Source organism: Myxocyprinus asiaticus, chromosome 1, assembly GCF_019703515.2.
Source record: "Myxocyprinus asiaticus isolate MX2 ecotype Aquarium Trade chromosome 1, UBuf_Myxa_2, whole genome shotgun sequence".
Classification (NCBI taxonomy): Eukaryota; Metazoa; Chordata; class Actinopteri; order Cypriniformes; family Catostomidae; genus Myxocyprinus; species Myxocyprinus asiaticus.
This window is the reverse complement of record NC_059344.1, coordinates 24,621,217-24,636,779: the sequence shown is the minus strand read 5'-3', so window position 1 is coordinate 24,636,779 and position 15,563 is coordinate 24,621,217. Positions and strand designations below refer to the sequence as shown.

General features: G+C 36.6%; 1 protein-coding gene across 1 annotated transcript; it reads right to left on the bottom strand.

The window, feature by feature from the left end:
- Positions 1-6,429: 6,429 nt before the first annotated feature.
- Positions 6,430-15,150, bottom strand: LOC127419703 (heat shock factor-binding protein 1-like). The gene is made up of 4 exons (XM_051661381.1): positions 14,970-15,150; positions 14,333-14,399; positions 13,943-14,087; positions 6,430-7,208 (listed from the first exon to the last, which is right to left on the bottom strand). Exons 1-3 carry the CDS (start codon positions 15,012-15,014, stop codon positions 13,966-13,968), a joined length of 234 nt encoding a protein of 77 aa, XP_051517341.1. The 5' UTR covers positions 15,015-15,150; the 3' UTR covers positions 6,430-7,208; positions 13,943-13,965.
- Between the last annotated feature and the right edge of the window lie 413 nt (positions 15,151-15,563).

The following is a 15,563-nucleotide window of genomic DNA, read 5'->3' as shown; positions in this document are numbered from 1 at the left end:
ATCTTTCATTAAAATAAATCACAAAAATCTAACCTTTAATTGAAGTAAAACAATTGAAAGAGGGGAAAAATCTCATTATTAAATAAATATTTTTTTCCAAAACATGTTGGCTACAATAATTGGCACCCCTAGAAATTCTTATGAGTAAAATATACCTGAAGTATATTCCCATTCATATTTAAAAAAATGTAGTGCACCTGAGTGACTAGGAACATGGAATTGTTCAGCCATGACTTCCTGTTTCACAGGGGTATAAATATGAGTTAACACAGAGGCCAAATTCCCTTAATTATCAATCACAGTGGGTTAGACTAAAGAATATAGCTCTGATGTGCAGCAAAAGGTTGTTGAGCTTCACAAAATGGGAAGTGGTTATAAGAAAATAGCTAAAGCATTGAAAATGCCCATTTCCACCATCAGGGCAATAATTAGCAAGTTCCAATCAACTGGAGATCTTAAGAATCAGCCTGGAAAAGAATGTGTCTATATTGTCTGCATGCACAGTGAGGAGGATGGTTCAAGTGGACAAAGAACCTCCAAGGATCACAGATGGAGAATTGCAGAAATTAGTTGGGTCTTGGGGTCAGAAAGTCTAAATATATATATATATATATATATATATATAAGACATCACCACATGCTGTTTGGGAGGGTTTCAAGAAAAAAGCCTCTGCTCTCATCCAACAACAAACTCAAGCATCTTCAGTTTGCCAGATACTACTGGAACTTCAAATGCGACCGGGTTTTATGGTCAGATGAAACAAACAAAAAAAAAAAAAATAGCTTTTTGGCAGCAAACACCAGAGATGGGTTTGGCGCACACAGAGATGAAGTACCCAATACCCACGGTTAAATGTGGTGCTGAATCTTTAATGTTGTGGGACTGTTTTTCTGCCAGAGGTCCTGGACATCTTGTTCGGAGACATGGCATCACGGACTCTATCAAATACCAACAGATAAAAAAATCAGAAAGCTTACAATGGGCCCTGGCTGGATCTTCCAGCAGGACATTGATCCAAAACAAACATCAAAATCAACACAAAAATGGTTCACTGACCACAAAATCAAGGTTCTACCATGGCCATCCCAGTCCCCTGACCTGAACCCCATAGAAAATTTGTGGGGTGAACTAAAGAGGAGAGTCCACCAACATGGGCCTCTGAATTTGAAGGATATGTAGAGATTCTGTATGGACGAATGGTCTCAGATCCCTTGCCAGGTGTTCTCCAACCTCATTAGGCATTATAGGAGAAGACTCAGAGCTGTTATCTTTGCAAAGAGAGGTTGCAAAAAGTATTAAATAAAAGGGTGCCAATAATTATGGCCAATGCGTTTTGGAGAAAAATATTTATTTAATAATGATATTTTTCCCCTGTTTCAGTTGTTTTACTTCAATTAAAAAAAAAAAAAAAAATATATATATATATATATATATATATATATATATATATATATATATATTTTTTTTTTTTTTTTTTTTTTTAACTAAAGATCAAAAGTATAGACAATGCAGATTTTTTTTCACAGCCTTCTTTGCTCATATTTACCAAGGGTGCCAATATTTTTGGCCACCACTGTAGCTAAAAACTGCCCTGTGTATCATCATAGCAGTGGAGTATACTTTATAAATTATAAAACTAAAGTTGGACATGGTTTAATCTGTAAGTTTCAGTTTACCTGTTTGTGCTTGTCCTTTTAGGCATACTGTAGTTAGTTAATTGAAATTCAACAGTGCAAGTGAGAGGGACATGAATATAGCCTATGAGCATATAGCCTGTGAGACTGATTTTTTTTGTGCACAAGATAGCTACTTTATATAGCTATTTTATATTGTAGTTAAATATTTGTGCTTTGTCAGTCCACAGTTGGATCATATTTTCTAATGCAACTCTGATAAAAGGTAGTTCATATGCCCTTAATTAATTGTGACCCTCTTCAATCATCTGTGAACTGTGTATTTGTAACCTGGCCGACATACACTCAGGAGACAAGAATTCTCTTTGTTGTAACTCATGGATGATGACTGAATCTGCTTGATCTCATTCAAATGGATCAGCTGATACAAAATAAATATAATAACAATTATAATATACATAAAAATACTGGCGAATTAAACATGTCCTATTAAATTGTTTTGCAAGCTGAAAACAGAAACTCAGTTACAATCTAGCCATGTCTGAATGAGTGGTAATAGAGTGGAATCCCAAAGAGGAAAATGCTCAGCCTCTCCCCTGTAGTTCTGCTTCCCATGACACTTCTAATGGATCATGATGAAGGTTTCAGATGTGCAAAATGATCAGAAGGGAAGAACCACCCTTCCGCAGAACAGGAAAGTGAACCACAGTTTATAAGTGCAAACAGCTAATTGTTTTACAAATTATATTACAAATCCTTTTTAATACATTCATCACTTATACAAATGCACATAATAAAGTGTTATGAAACTTCGGAGAAAAAGGCTTTGACCTTTAGTTTGTTTTCTTGTGATCAGTTTCATCTGTCAAATGTCTAATAATGGCACTCTCTTAATCTTTGTCATAGACAGTTTTCCATAAAATAGCAAAATGAGGTTATGAAATGAAAAATTATTTTTGCTCTGTTTTAAAGAACTTTGCTAAACAAACCTGTTAGGTACCTCATGGGACTTTTCATGAATCTATCCATTGGTGTTTTTGTCAAATATTAAAAAACAAAACTCTGAGATAAAAGGTAACTACTCGAGTCAGATTACTGATGCTCACATTAGTGGGTCTACATTATTTACAGGTTTAAATGGCTTAAATTATAAACAGAGGCATGCTGGCAGGCTACCTGTGAACTACAGCTAAGAGGCTAATCACTAAGTTCACGTTGCTCATTAGCTGGTCCAAGGTTTAGGTGGTTGACCTGGCTGAATGGGAAGACCATCTTGGTCAATTTGGTTAAACTGATAGGCCCTCTTGGATCAATACCAAACCAACTAATACGAAATGTAAGACAAAATGAAAGCAGACTCAAGTACAATTATTACAGTATGATAACTCATGAGACATTGGATCATTTCAACACAACCCACAAAAATCTGATAGAGTGGGCTAAAAAGTGTGACTAAAACTCACCAGTTAGTTTATTCATTGACAAAATTATTCTTGTTACATTGATATTAGAACATTTTCATTATTTATGCATGAAAGAACAAAGATGCACAAAAATGCATGGACACTTTAATGGGCCCAATTTAATGCATTTAAGTGCAGTGGTCATTTGTGGGGGGCGGCGGCTTTGTCAAGTTGTCAACCGGGGTGTGGGGGGGTCGTTGTTGGGGTGGGTGTTGTGACAATGTGTTTCGCTGTACACTTCTGCATATCGCAGCACCGTTTCGCAGCCTCCTTCAGTTTATCATGGCCAATGCTGGCATATCGTGGCCCCATTTTGCAGCTGGCCCACCGAGAAAAGTCCCGGTTCTCCCAATGGCAAGTCTGCCTCTGATCGACAACACTGCTGATGTCGAGAGATTTATAGTGAAAAGGGAGTTATATGTTCCCACCCAAAACCAATTGGATCACTTCAGAAGACATGGCTGAAAACACTGGAGTCTTTTGGATTACATTTATGCTGCCTTTATGTGCTTTTTGGAGCTTGAAAATTTGGACACCGTTCACTTGAATTGTATGGACAAGCAGACATCATTTCTCCATCAAAATCTCTTGGAATGTGTTTTGCAGATGAAAAAAAGTCATGTGAATTTGAGACGACATAAGGGTGAGTATATTATAAGAGAATAATAATTTTGGGGTGAACTATTCCTTTAATTGTGGAGTCAGAGATTTTTTTCTTCATTTAAATCCTCTTAACAAAATGTTTTGGTGATAAACATGCATGAGGAAGGGCAAAATCCTTCTTGAATTCCTGCTCTGGTAGAGAGCCAGAGAAAATGGTCCACCTCATGTTATAATCCAGAGGGAAAGCATGGCACTGAGAATATACTGTACATCTTGAACCAGATTCCAAAGGTGCTATTACTATAATATACATGTTCAATAGCAAAACAGCTCCACCCTGTGGTTAAGACTGATGTTTTTGTTTGTTTGTTTTTCATTGCTCATGATAATGACATTTTGCAATGTTGATCTGATAAACATCTGTAAGAGTTGGTCTGTCTATGCAAACAATCAAATGACAAAACAAAAAAATGTCTCACATAAAGAAGTTTATATCATTTCAAGTATTCAAAACTCACAAATAAGAACATATCAAGCGTTGGACAATGTGGACAGTACAACTGAAATTTCTTTATGTGTAGTACACCAAACTGAAAGATCTTTGAACAAAGTATTCACACTTCTCTTATTAACTTTACTTATAATTTTAAAGCACAAATACTGTACTTAAGAATGTTCTTATCACATGAATCTAGCTGTTGGGCCATCATAAGATGCCATGTGCTTTAAGAAGAAAGAATGAAAAGAATCTTTAAAATGAGTAAAAAAAAAGAAAAACATTTGTGTGTAACTATCTAAGCTTAATATAGTTATTTCATCACTTGGAAATGGATACATACAAATAATATAAAAATAATGGCTCCTTAAAATACTCAAATGAGTTTAAGCCTTCCATTGAATTACTTGGCTTGATCGACTAATGTTCTGTCATGCATTTAATCCAATTTAGACCAGTAATATTTATTTAATTAAAAATGAGCGAAGTTTACAATAACAGGACAGGCCAGTTCAATTACATGACTTATCTGGCAAATTTTCCCACTTAGTACTGGCAAAAAGAAACAAAAAATAAACAGAGGAGAACTTCACAGAGACCAACTATTTTTGGAAAGAAATGCCAGTATACTGATAACTGCATCCTGTAAAGTATTTTTATTTTTTTTAAATAAAATGTAAAACAGAACACATTATGCAATAATAAAGGTTTTTAACATTGTTGTCACATAACCTCACGCTGCATGTTTAATTCAATGGGTAACATCCAGTTATTATCTTGGAAATAAAGAAATAGTAACTTTGCATTGTCTTTTTGTGTAAAAACAATGTCTAAAAATGTCAGTCCAATCAAATAACAATTCAAGATGTTAAAAATCACAGCTTCTAGTATTTCTGGTTCATTTGTCATGTGGGAATGAAAGGTAAAGTCAAGTGCATTGCATTACAGTATTTCATACAGTGTGCTCTTTTGTACACATTTTGGCAAATGTAGCAGGTTATACGGATGATGCATACAGAAAATCTACATACTAGGTACAGTATGCATACAGCAGAAAGAGTAGTATGGTATTATATTATTCAAAACATAGTCAAAGTGAGGGAATACAAAATCAGTTTAATTCATTTCAAAGGGCTCAGCTATTTAGTGTCATTAGTCCTTATATTATTCATTTGACTAAAGCCACTCGCCTTGACTTTTATCAATCAAAGTCCAGCTGCACCTATCAGAGGAAAACCATTTGGATTCAGTGGTTAAATTATAACTACTAAAAAACCCTTGTATGTAGGAAACACTATTTAAAGGCTGGCCTGAAAATATGTTTTAAAACAGACTTTGCTCTCTGGGATAAGCTGGAGTACACAAGAAAGTACTCAGAACCATCTTGAATTTGGCCCATATGGCTCTGTTATAACTCACTAATAAAAATTTACAACACGGCTTGTGCTGTACAGACCAATATTAATATATATATACAATCTTCAGTACACATCCATTTGAAGCAGTACATTATTTTTTCATTTTTTACAAAAACAACACAATTTAGACTTAAAAACAACCTACAGTTTATGCATTAAGCAGAAGTGACTGTTCTCTCCTAGATGAGATTTCCTATGAAATCTTTACCAACAATTAGTCTGAGATGTTTTCCTATTTATAGTCCTCTGATAAAGGATGTTCAGCTATATGTTGGGCCCTGTGATTCCAATTTCATGATTCATTCACCTTAAGTTCAGTTAAACTTGCCTTACGAAAGAATGAAGTTTCAGCTATGCTTCAGTAATCAGAAGTTCACGGTTCTTCCGTTTAAACAGTATCCTTAGCTTGGTGGAGCTAGAGTTGGCCATATTACTGAAGCCAGTGTTGCCCTTGTCTATGCCATTCTTTTTGCTAAACTTGATGCTGATTTTGGAATTCAAACAAGCACCACTGGTCTCATTAGTTTTACTGCTGCCATTGTCCTTGTATCGACACAGTGTCAGCTTGGGTATTGTGTTATTCCCCAGAATAAGAGGAGCATCGTAATGTGCATTTTGTTGGTGCTTCTTGCCCTTTTCTTAAACTAGACAATTCCTTTATATATATATAAATTGTATTCAAGATAAATAGGTCAGTAAATGAATTAAAACAAATGAGCTTTTTTGGCTTAATGATCATAAAGCTTTACTTTTCCAAACTTTGCTAGATAGTATTCTGCTGTTGTCACTAGTATAGCATACAGAAATACAGACATTTGTGAAAGCACTTTAATAATCAGCAAAACAAGCAGGAACCACATGGTTTTACCAGACTTTCATTACAATGAATAAATACAAAAACATTTTAATATCTTGATATCTGTTCATTAAGACAGTTGTTATCAATATGTAATAAAGTCTGTACACTTACAGTAGACCACATAGGCAAGCACCATTTTTACTTAAAAGGATTAGTTCACCCTAATATACTGTAACAAATTCTGTCAGTATTTACACACCCTCATGTTCCAAAACTTGGAACAAAAAAGCAGAATTTTATAAGAATCTTCATGCAGCGAATTTCTAACTAACAGTTCATAGTCACCAAGTCTGCCAAACTACAAAAACAAAATGAAAAGAAAAAATAATAAAATAAAATTTCAGAGATTCGGCAGAGGGGAACATTTCCTGTCAATAATTTAAATTTCTGCCTGTTCCTCACTCAAAGTTATCGTATGGCAGAAGACTTGGAATATTGTGAATGAGTTGTTTGCACTACATTTATAGTGTTTTTATGGTGTTTTGACAGACATGGTCTCTATGAATTGTCTGTACAGAAAAGAGCTACATGAAGATTCTTCAAAGACTCTTGTTGTATTCCACAGAAAAATAATCAGCATACAGGTTTGGAATGACATGAGGGTGAGAAAATATTAACTTATTTTTTTATTTTGAGAGAACTCTTCCTCTAATTAAATATAAAAAGATTAATTTATGTTTTGTTTAAAAATGTTGATACTGCAGTCCAAGGTCCTCAATGTGTTCCTTGGCAGTCTGAAAGAGAAACATAGTAAATACTAAACAAGTCAGAATGAAACAATAAAACATTTAAATGAGTGGTTTTACTCCTATTAAATAAATATCCACTAAATGGGTGGATATCTGGGCACGCCTGTTTACCTGCTAACAAAATATAAAACTACATTTAAATGTGTTCCTTTAGTTCAAGATTAACTTTTAGGCTAAAATGGGAGGTTTTCCTGTTTTAATGACAGTCAAATGTGGGTTCCCCTCCTAGAAGGTAAATTCGACATTGCATCAGAAGATGATGCTTTGTGAGAAACCGTCAGGGGGTGGGACTTTGAATCCTATACCATCACACCAATTTGACAGGCTGTAGTTGGGGACTTTCAGGCCCTTTCTGTCATTACCTCCTGTGTAGAGTTTGGACCAGGGCTGAAACGATTAGTCGACATTATCGAAAACGTTGGCAATAAAAAATTGTCGACAAAAATTCATTGTCAAATAGTCGTTTGATCTCATTTAACATAATAAGATCACATTAAACTGTAATTATGATGCACGAGAGCAGCACTGCAGTTCGCGCCTGACTGAGGAGAGGAAGAATTACACAGCTCACAGTCCAGATGCACTCTAAACCTTCCAAACAGCTTCAGGTGATGTAGATCACAAAGTATGAGGGAATTATACAAAAATACCAAATAAGTAAATAAAGACGCACTCTCGTTGTGGAATAAGTGGAGCCGGAGCTCTTTAAAGGAAACACCCAGGCGTTACATCTTAAATGCAGTTATATGTAATACATTATAGCTTTATTATTGTTCAGATAATATGGAAGCAGATCATGTAAATAACTACAAACTCCGAAACTGGCATTTCTTTGCGCGGTCAGCGCCACTTCTATGAGCTGCGCAAAGTGTCCCAATCTAAGGGGGAGAGATTGAAACTGCACCTGGCTGAGGCACACTCTGTCGTGGGGAAGCTCATCCCTTGAGCGTGCATGCTTAATGCAGCTAGATTATAACGTGATGGCTCGCGACTTATTGAATCATAATATAAACTCAGCAAAAAAAAGAAACTTCCTCTCACTTTCAACTGCTTTTATTTTCAGCAAACTTATTATGTGTAAATATTTGTATGAATAGAAAAAGATTCAACAACTAAGACATAAACTGAACAAGATTCACAGACATGTGACTAACAGAAATGGAATAATGTGTCCCTGAACAAAGGGGGGGGCAAAATCAAAAGTAACAGTCAGTATCTGGTGTGGCCACCAGCTGCATTAAGTACTCCAGTGCATCTCCTCCTCATGGACTGCACCAGATTTGCCAGTTCTTGCTGTGAGATGTTACCCCACTCTTCCTCCAAGGCACTTGCAAGTTCCCGGACATTTCTGGGTGGAATGGCCCTAGCTCAGTGGTGCTCAATGGGATTGAGATCCGTGCTCTTCGCTGGCCATGGCAGAACATTGACATTCCTGTCTTGCAGGAAATCACACACAGAACGAGCAGTATGGCTGGTGGCATTGTCATACTGGAGGGTCATGTCAGGATGAGCCTGCAGGAAGGGTACCACATGAGGGAGGAGGATGTCTTCCCTGTAACGCACAGCATTGAGATTGCCTGCAATGACAACAAGCTCAGTCCGATGATGCTGTGACACACCACCCCAGACCACGACGGACCCTCCACATCCAAATCGATCCCGCTCCAGAGTACAGGCCTCGGTGTAACGCTCATTCCTTCGACGATAAATGCGAGTCCGACCATCACCCCTGGTGAGACAAAACCACGACTCGTCAGTGAAGAGCACTTTTTGCCAGTCCTGTCTGGTCCAGTGAAAGTGGGTTTGTGCCCATAGGCGACGTTGTTGCCGGTGATGTCTGGTAAGGACCTGCTTAACAACAGGCCTACAAGCCCTCAGTCCAGCCTCTCTCAGCCTATTGCGGACAGTCTGAGCACTGATGGAGGGATTATGCGTTCCTGGTGTAACTCGGGCAGTTGTTGTTGCCATCCAGTACCTGTCCCGCAGGTGTGATATTCGGATGTACTGATCCTGTGCAGGTGTTGTTACATGTGGTCTGCCACTGCGAGGACGATCAGCTGTCCTTCCTGTCTCCCTGTAGTGCTGTCTTAGGTGTCTCACAGTACGGACATTGCAATTTATTGCCCTGGCCGCATCTGCATGCAGCACGCGTAAAGCACGTTCACGCAGATGTGCAGGGACACTGGGCATCTTTCTTTTGGTGTTTTTCAGAGTCAGTAGAAAGGTCTCTTTAGTGCCCTAAGTATGCAGTTGTGTATAACTGTTAGTGTCTTAATGACTGTTCCACAGGTACATGTTAATTAATTGTTTATGGTTCATTGAACAAGCATGGAAAACATTGTTTAAACCCTTTACAATAAAGATCTGTAAAGTTATTTGGATTTTTACAAAATTATCTTTAAAATACAGTGTCCTGAAAAAGGGACGTAGTTTATGTGTCACTGTGCATTTCTTATCGTGAAGAAAATTGGCAATACGCAGCTTTATTAATACGAGAGAGTGTTTTTTGTGTGTGTGAATTAAAGATGGATTGAAGTGAACAGAAAGTTGAGAGAGGGTAGTCTTCGCCCCATAGTTATACACTGCAACAAAATAAGTTTTTTTATTTGTTTTTGTTTTGGCTTGTTTTCCAATATAAATATCTAAAACTCCTTTAAAACAACGTACATTTTCTTTAGCAGCTATACTGCAGAAGAAAAAATTGTTATCTGAGAATGTTGAATATAATATTAAAAATACAAATATTTTAAAATACCTAAAAATCCTTTAAAAAAAGATGCATTCATCTGAGAAGCAGCATATAAGATATTTAGACTTGCTTTTAGAGAACAGATCTTGAATATGTATATTTTGTCTTTACTGCACTCGCAGAAGTATAACCAAGTGAAAAAATACACTTATATACAAAATCACTTATATTTAAGATACATTCTCTTAAAGCAAGTCTACATACAGTGGATATAAAGAAGTCTACACAAACAGCAGGTTTTTATGGTGTAAAAAATTAAACAAAGATAAATCATATCAGACTTTTTGCACTTTAATGTAAAAATTTCAACCTATGCAATGCCACTGAAAACCAAAGTGACACATTTCAGAGAAAAAAAAATAAAAATAAAACACTTTGCACACCCTTTTATAATTGGGTATGTGGCTGTGTTCAGAATCAACCAATCATCAAGCTCATATGAAATAGTACACACCTGTCTTCACCTGAAGTGATTATCACAGCTGTTCTTCTAGGATTTTTCTGACATCTTCTTGGTTACATGCTACTACAAGAGCCATGGGCCACAAGATATACCATGATATACCATGGACACAGTGAAGACAGTCATCAACAATTGGAGAAAATATGGCACAACAGTGACATTATCAAGAACAGGATATCCCTCCAAAATTGATGAGAAGACAAAGAGAAAACTGGTCAGAGAGGCTGTCAAGAGGCCTACAGCAACATTAAAGGAGCTGCAGCTCTTTCTGGCAAGTACTGGTTGCTCCCTACATGTGACAACTATCTCACGCATTCTTCATCTGTCTGGGAAACGGGGCAAGGTGGCAAGACCAAGCCTTTTCTGACGAAAACAAAACAAACAAAAAAAAACATTCAAGCCTGCAAAAACCTATATCTAGTCTCCCAAAACCAAGTGGAAAATTGTGTTATGGTCTGATGAGACCAACATTGAACTTTTTGCCCAAAATTGTAAAAGGTATGTTTGGTGCAAAAACAACACAGCACATCAGCAAAAGAACACCATACCCATGGTGAAGCATGGTGGTGGCAGCATAATACTTTGGGGCTGCTTTTCTTCAGCTGGAACTGGGGCTTTTGTGAAGGTGGAGGGAATCATGAATAGCTCCAATTACAAGTCAGTTTTGGCACAGAACCTTCTGGCATCTGCTAGAAAGCTGAAAATGCAGAAATCTTTCACCTTTTCACACAGGAGATGCCCTTGCAATTTGACAGATCTGGAATGTTTTTGCAAAGAAGAGTGGGAAAATATTCCCATGTCAAGATGTGCCAAGCTAATAGACTCTTATCCAAACAGTGCTGTAATAAAATCAAAGGGTGCTTCAACTAAGTATTAGTTCAGGGATGTGCACACTTATGCAGTTAGGTTATTCTAAGATTTTTATTTTTTTTCTCTGAAATATGTCACATTGGTTTTCAGAGGCATTGCATAGGTTGTAATTTTTACATTAAAGGTGCAAAAATTCTGATATGTTCTGTATCTATCTTTGTTTAATTTTTTACATCACAAAAACCTGCCATTTTAACAGGGGTGTGTAGACTTTTTATATCCACTGTATCTAATATGTTGCTTCTCAAGTAAATGTATCTTGTTTTAAGGATTTTTAGACCATTTTAAATGGAAATCCAGACAAAAACACTTGATAACAATAGGATTTTTTGAAGTGAACTTTTTTTTTACTTAATTAAACTTAATAAAAAGTATTTTTCCCCCTTTAATTCAGTGAAAGTCATTTAGAGGTATTTTTAAAAGACGATTTTGTCCTCTTTATTGTTAGTAAGCACATTTAATACAAACTTTTAAGTCAGGCACAAGCTGAATAATTCGTTAAGAGCTAATGATTAACTGTTGCAATAATCGCAGAATAGTTGAATAATCATTCTAATAATCATTAGATTAATCGATTATCAAAATAATTGTTAGTTGCAGCCCTAGTTCAGACCAGGCCTGTCAAAGGCCATTCTTAAGCCCAAAGGTTAAGTGCCCAAAATGCAGGCAACTGCGTTTAGGGCTGAGGTTGCTACCCAACAAACACCCTCCCTGCCTTCCTTTGAGACAGATGAGGCTAAGAGACAGCATATGCTCTGCCCAGTGAGGGCATTACACATGTACATTGACTGAACGAGTCAATTCAGGGTATCAAAACTGTTTGTTTGCTTTGGAGTCTGCACAAATGGTTTGCCCGTTGCCAAGCAAAGAATTATCCACTGGGATGTGGATGCTACTGCACTGCAAGCCAAACAATGTCCCACTGGCATAAAAGCCCATTTTACCAGGAGTATGGCCTCCTGCATGAACAAAGGATGTGTCTCTAGAGGACATATGTCTGGCTGCAGGTTGGGCTTTCCCCAAAACCTTTTCAGGTTTTATAACATGAATGTATCTATCCTATATATCGCTATATTTTTTAGTCTATGGATGATATTCGATATATATCTTGATAATTATGTTTCTGCTCTGAAATCAGAGAAACCATAATTTTATCCAAACAGCCATTGTAGCCAAGTAGATTTGATATTTAAAAGGCAGTAAATAAAAATCTATTTAAAAATACTGAAAGCATAATTCCCACAGATTTAATCATTTTTATTGATCTGCACATTTATATTTATACTGTGTTTTATATACACAATAATGCCCTTTTTTATTTATACTGAATTTTATATACTCAATGATACATGGTAGCATTATAAAAAGCATGATTTACCTTCTTATATTTTTACTAAAAACATTTTTTGTAAATGAGCAAGGTTGGAACCCTGTTGAATATTGCATATACCAAATAATACTAAATTATTACTGTGGGACACAGTAAAGTTTTTATTATCATATAATACTACATATTGGTGTTACACTATGGTCTCTCTATTCACACTGATGTGAATTAGAGCTTGTATACAATGTTACGCTACCCTGTTGGCTAGTGTCATTGTGCCAAAGCCCTTGGACAGGCGATTGCTCTGCTCTGCACCTCCATGCTTACTGGGACATATGGTATGTGTTGAGACTCTGCTACACTACCTAGCATGGCTAGTGTTCTGTCTTGGCATTGAGCTATTGGCTTATTTTTCCCACCTCCCTTCCTTTTTCTCAACATGAAGGTGTGGCTACAGCAATGCTTTTGACTACCCTATAATGGCTAAATGGCACTGCACATTAGTGCTTCTGATGCATCTACTGATTTTTCGCAGTCACAGGATGAGAGATATACTCTTCTTCCCTTTATTTGGAAAATCCTAATGTTGTGAAACTAAGCTTCCGCTTATATGCTCACGATGACGTCAGCATAGGCGGAGTGCTAAGCTTCACCAGCCAATCAAATTGCCGTGATGTATAGGGTTTCAAAGTCCCGCCTCCTGCGGGTTCTCCCATAACTTCAGCTTCTGACGCAGCGTCTCGTTCCCTCTTGTCAGGGAACCAAGGTTATGCCAGTGACCGTTTTGTGTTGGACATGTTAAAACTGCATACTTAAGACAAAATAACATACAAAGACAAAATGGTACGCTTAAAGAAATTAAAATTTACATTTTGTGGCTCTAAGTTCGTGTTACCTTTGAGGCCATCTATGCAACAGCACTTAACTCTTAAACATTGACAAAATTCATTTTTAGCAGATTATGCATTTAAAATGTACAGTATTTCTCTTACAGGAATACGGAACACAAATATTTATGACTGATTTATAGATGGATGTGTAAGTTTACCAAAAGGCTTAGCACAACTTAGAGACAAATTGGCATGCTCAGCCTATCTGATTTAATAAATACCTTAGTTAAAAAAAGGCACCCATGAATGTGTTTCCTGCCACAGTGAATTTATGTGCAGGTCGATGCATCCTAATGTGATTTCTAATGCACGTTCTACAAAATAAAAAGTGAAAAATAAAAAGTGTTCTCTCAATGGAAACTGGAATCTACCTCGGAAGAAAGGCATCACCAAAATGGGAATAGCACCACATACACTTACTAAGATGGTGTTGGCCATTGACTTTAAGCAGTTCCAGAGGTCTCAGTGACTTTGATCTCCTCCTCAATCTCCTCCACACCTGCCTGAGTCATGAGGTCAGAGATGTTCTTTTCCAGGTCATCGATTCGCATACTCATCTCATCAAGTATTTAGATTAAGAAGAAAATGAAATGGTTTGAATAAACCTCATAATTAATATAAAAAGTATTGAACAGTGAACAATGAACAGTGACTTTCAACTGTGTACATTCTACCAAGAAACATGGTGAATTTCAATACATTTTTACAAAAAAGGTTACTAAATTGGGGGTCAACTATTGTGACACAATAAGTGAGTAATTGATATAAACAGACTCTGATCAAAATAAATGTAAAAATGCATAAGGATATTTCTCCCAATGATCTGGTCTGACATGGTCTGGAACTTGTCCTGCATCTGCTGCAGTAAGGCCTGTACCTGAAATGAACAGAAGGAAACTTTTTTAGAGTAAAAACCAGTTAAAAAAGCAATCTAATTAACATTTGACTACTTTAATCTTTTCAACAAAAAAAAAAAAAAAAAAAAAAAAATATCTATCATAAAATAAATATCTATAGAAACGAGTGGGTTTTGTGTGGGCTGCCCACGCATGAGTAAAAACAGCAGTTTAAGGGCATGCTCCCCGCCTACGCGCGGAACTGAAACCATAGTAACAAGGGAACCCTCTCAACATTGTGAAGTCATACTAGATACATAACTAACATTAACATACAGCAACCACAGGTATTTCCATCTGTACTGTAATCTATATGTTCTATTACTGATTTATAAAGAAAGAGAATAAATCTGTTATAGGAATTGTTCAGCACAGCACATGTACAAGAGAAAGCTTACTGAATGCCTGATGATGACAGGCACATCAAACGCTTCACAAATATAATTAGATTTAACTTTGATTAGTGAAGTGAGCGTGATTTAATACCCGACAACAGATGAGAAGTGCAAGATCTAGCTAGCATTATCCCTCGGTGGAAATCAATTACTCACCACAACAGTCAGGTCCTGGGATGATTTGGGGTCCTTCTCGGACATATCTTCTTCTAGACTTAGCCGCCTTCGTGTGATATTTATGCTTGTTGGTTATACCAGAGCCTTCTCAAGGCAATACAACACACACTGTGATGCATTCAAGGTGGAAACTGCTGGGCTGTGGACGAGATATCGTTGTTAAGGGGTTTGGTCAAAGAACTGAAATCAATAGAGTGGTTTAAGCATCTTCATGATATGATAAAAAAAAAAAAAAAAATCTCCAAAGAGGGCGCTCTGTGGCTCAGAAAGTCAAATCCCATATTGAGCATCATCTGCAGATTAGATTTTTTATTTTTTTTTTAACTCTAACTTACATTTATAAGTGTATTCGTTCAGGATTCAAAACAAATCAATTGATGCAATCAATGCTTTTAGCCGTTTTATCATATTTACTCTTTACTATGAATGATTTTAATTCAGTGCTTATGAATTGGTTTACATAATGCTTGGCCATTATACAATTGTGTATACAAATATTTTTCTTCTTCTTAATATTACTGTTGCTGAAACTGTGAAGTCCTCAATGTCGAAAACTCAACAGCGTTATCATAT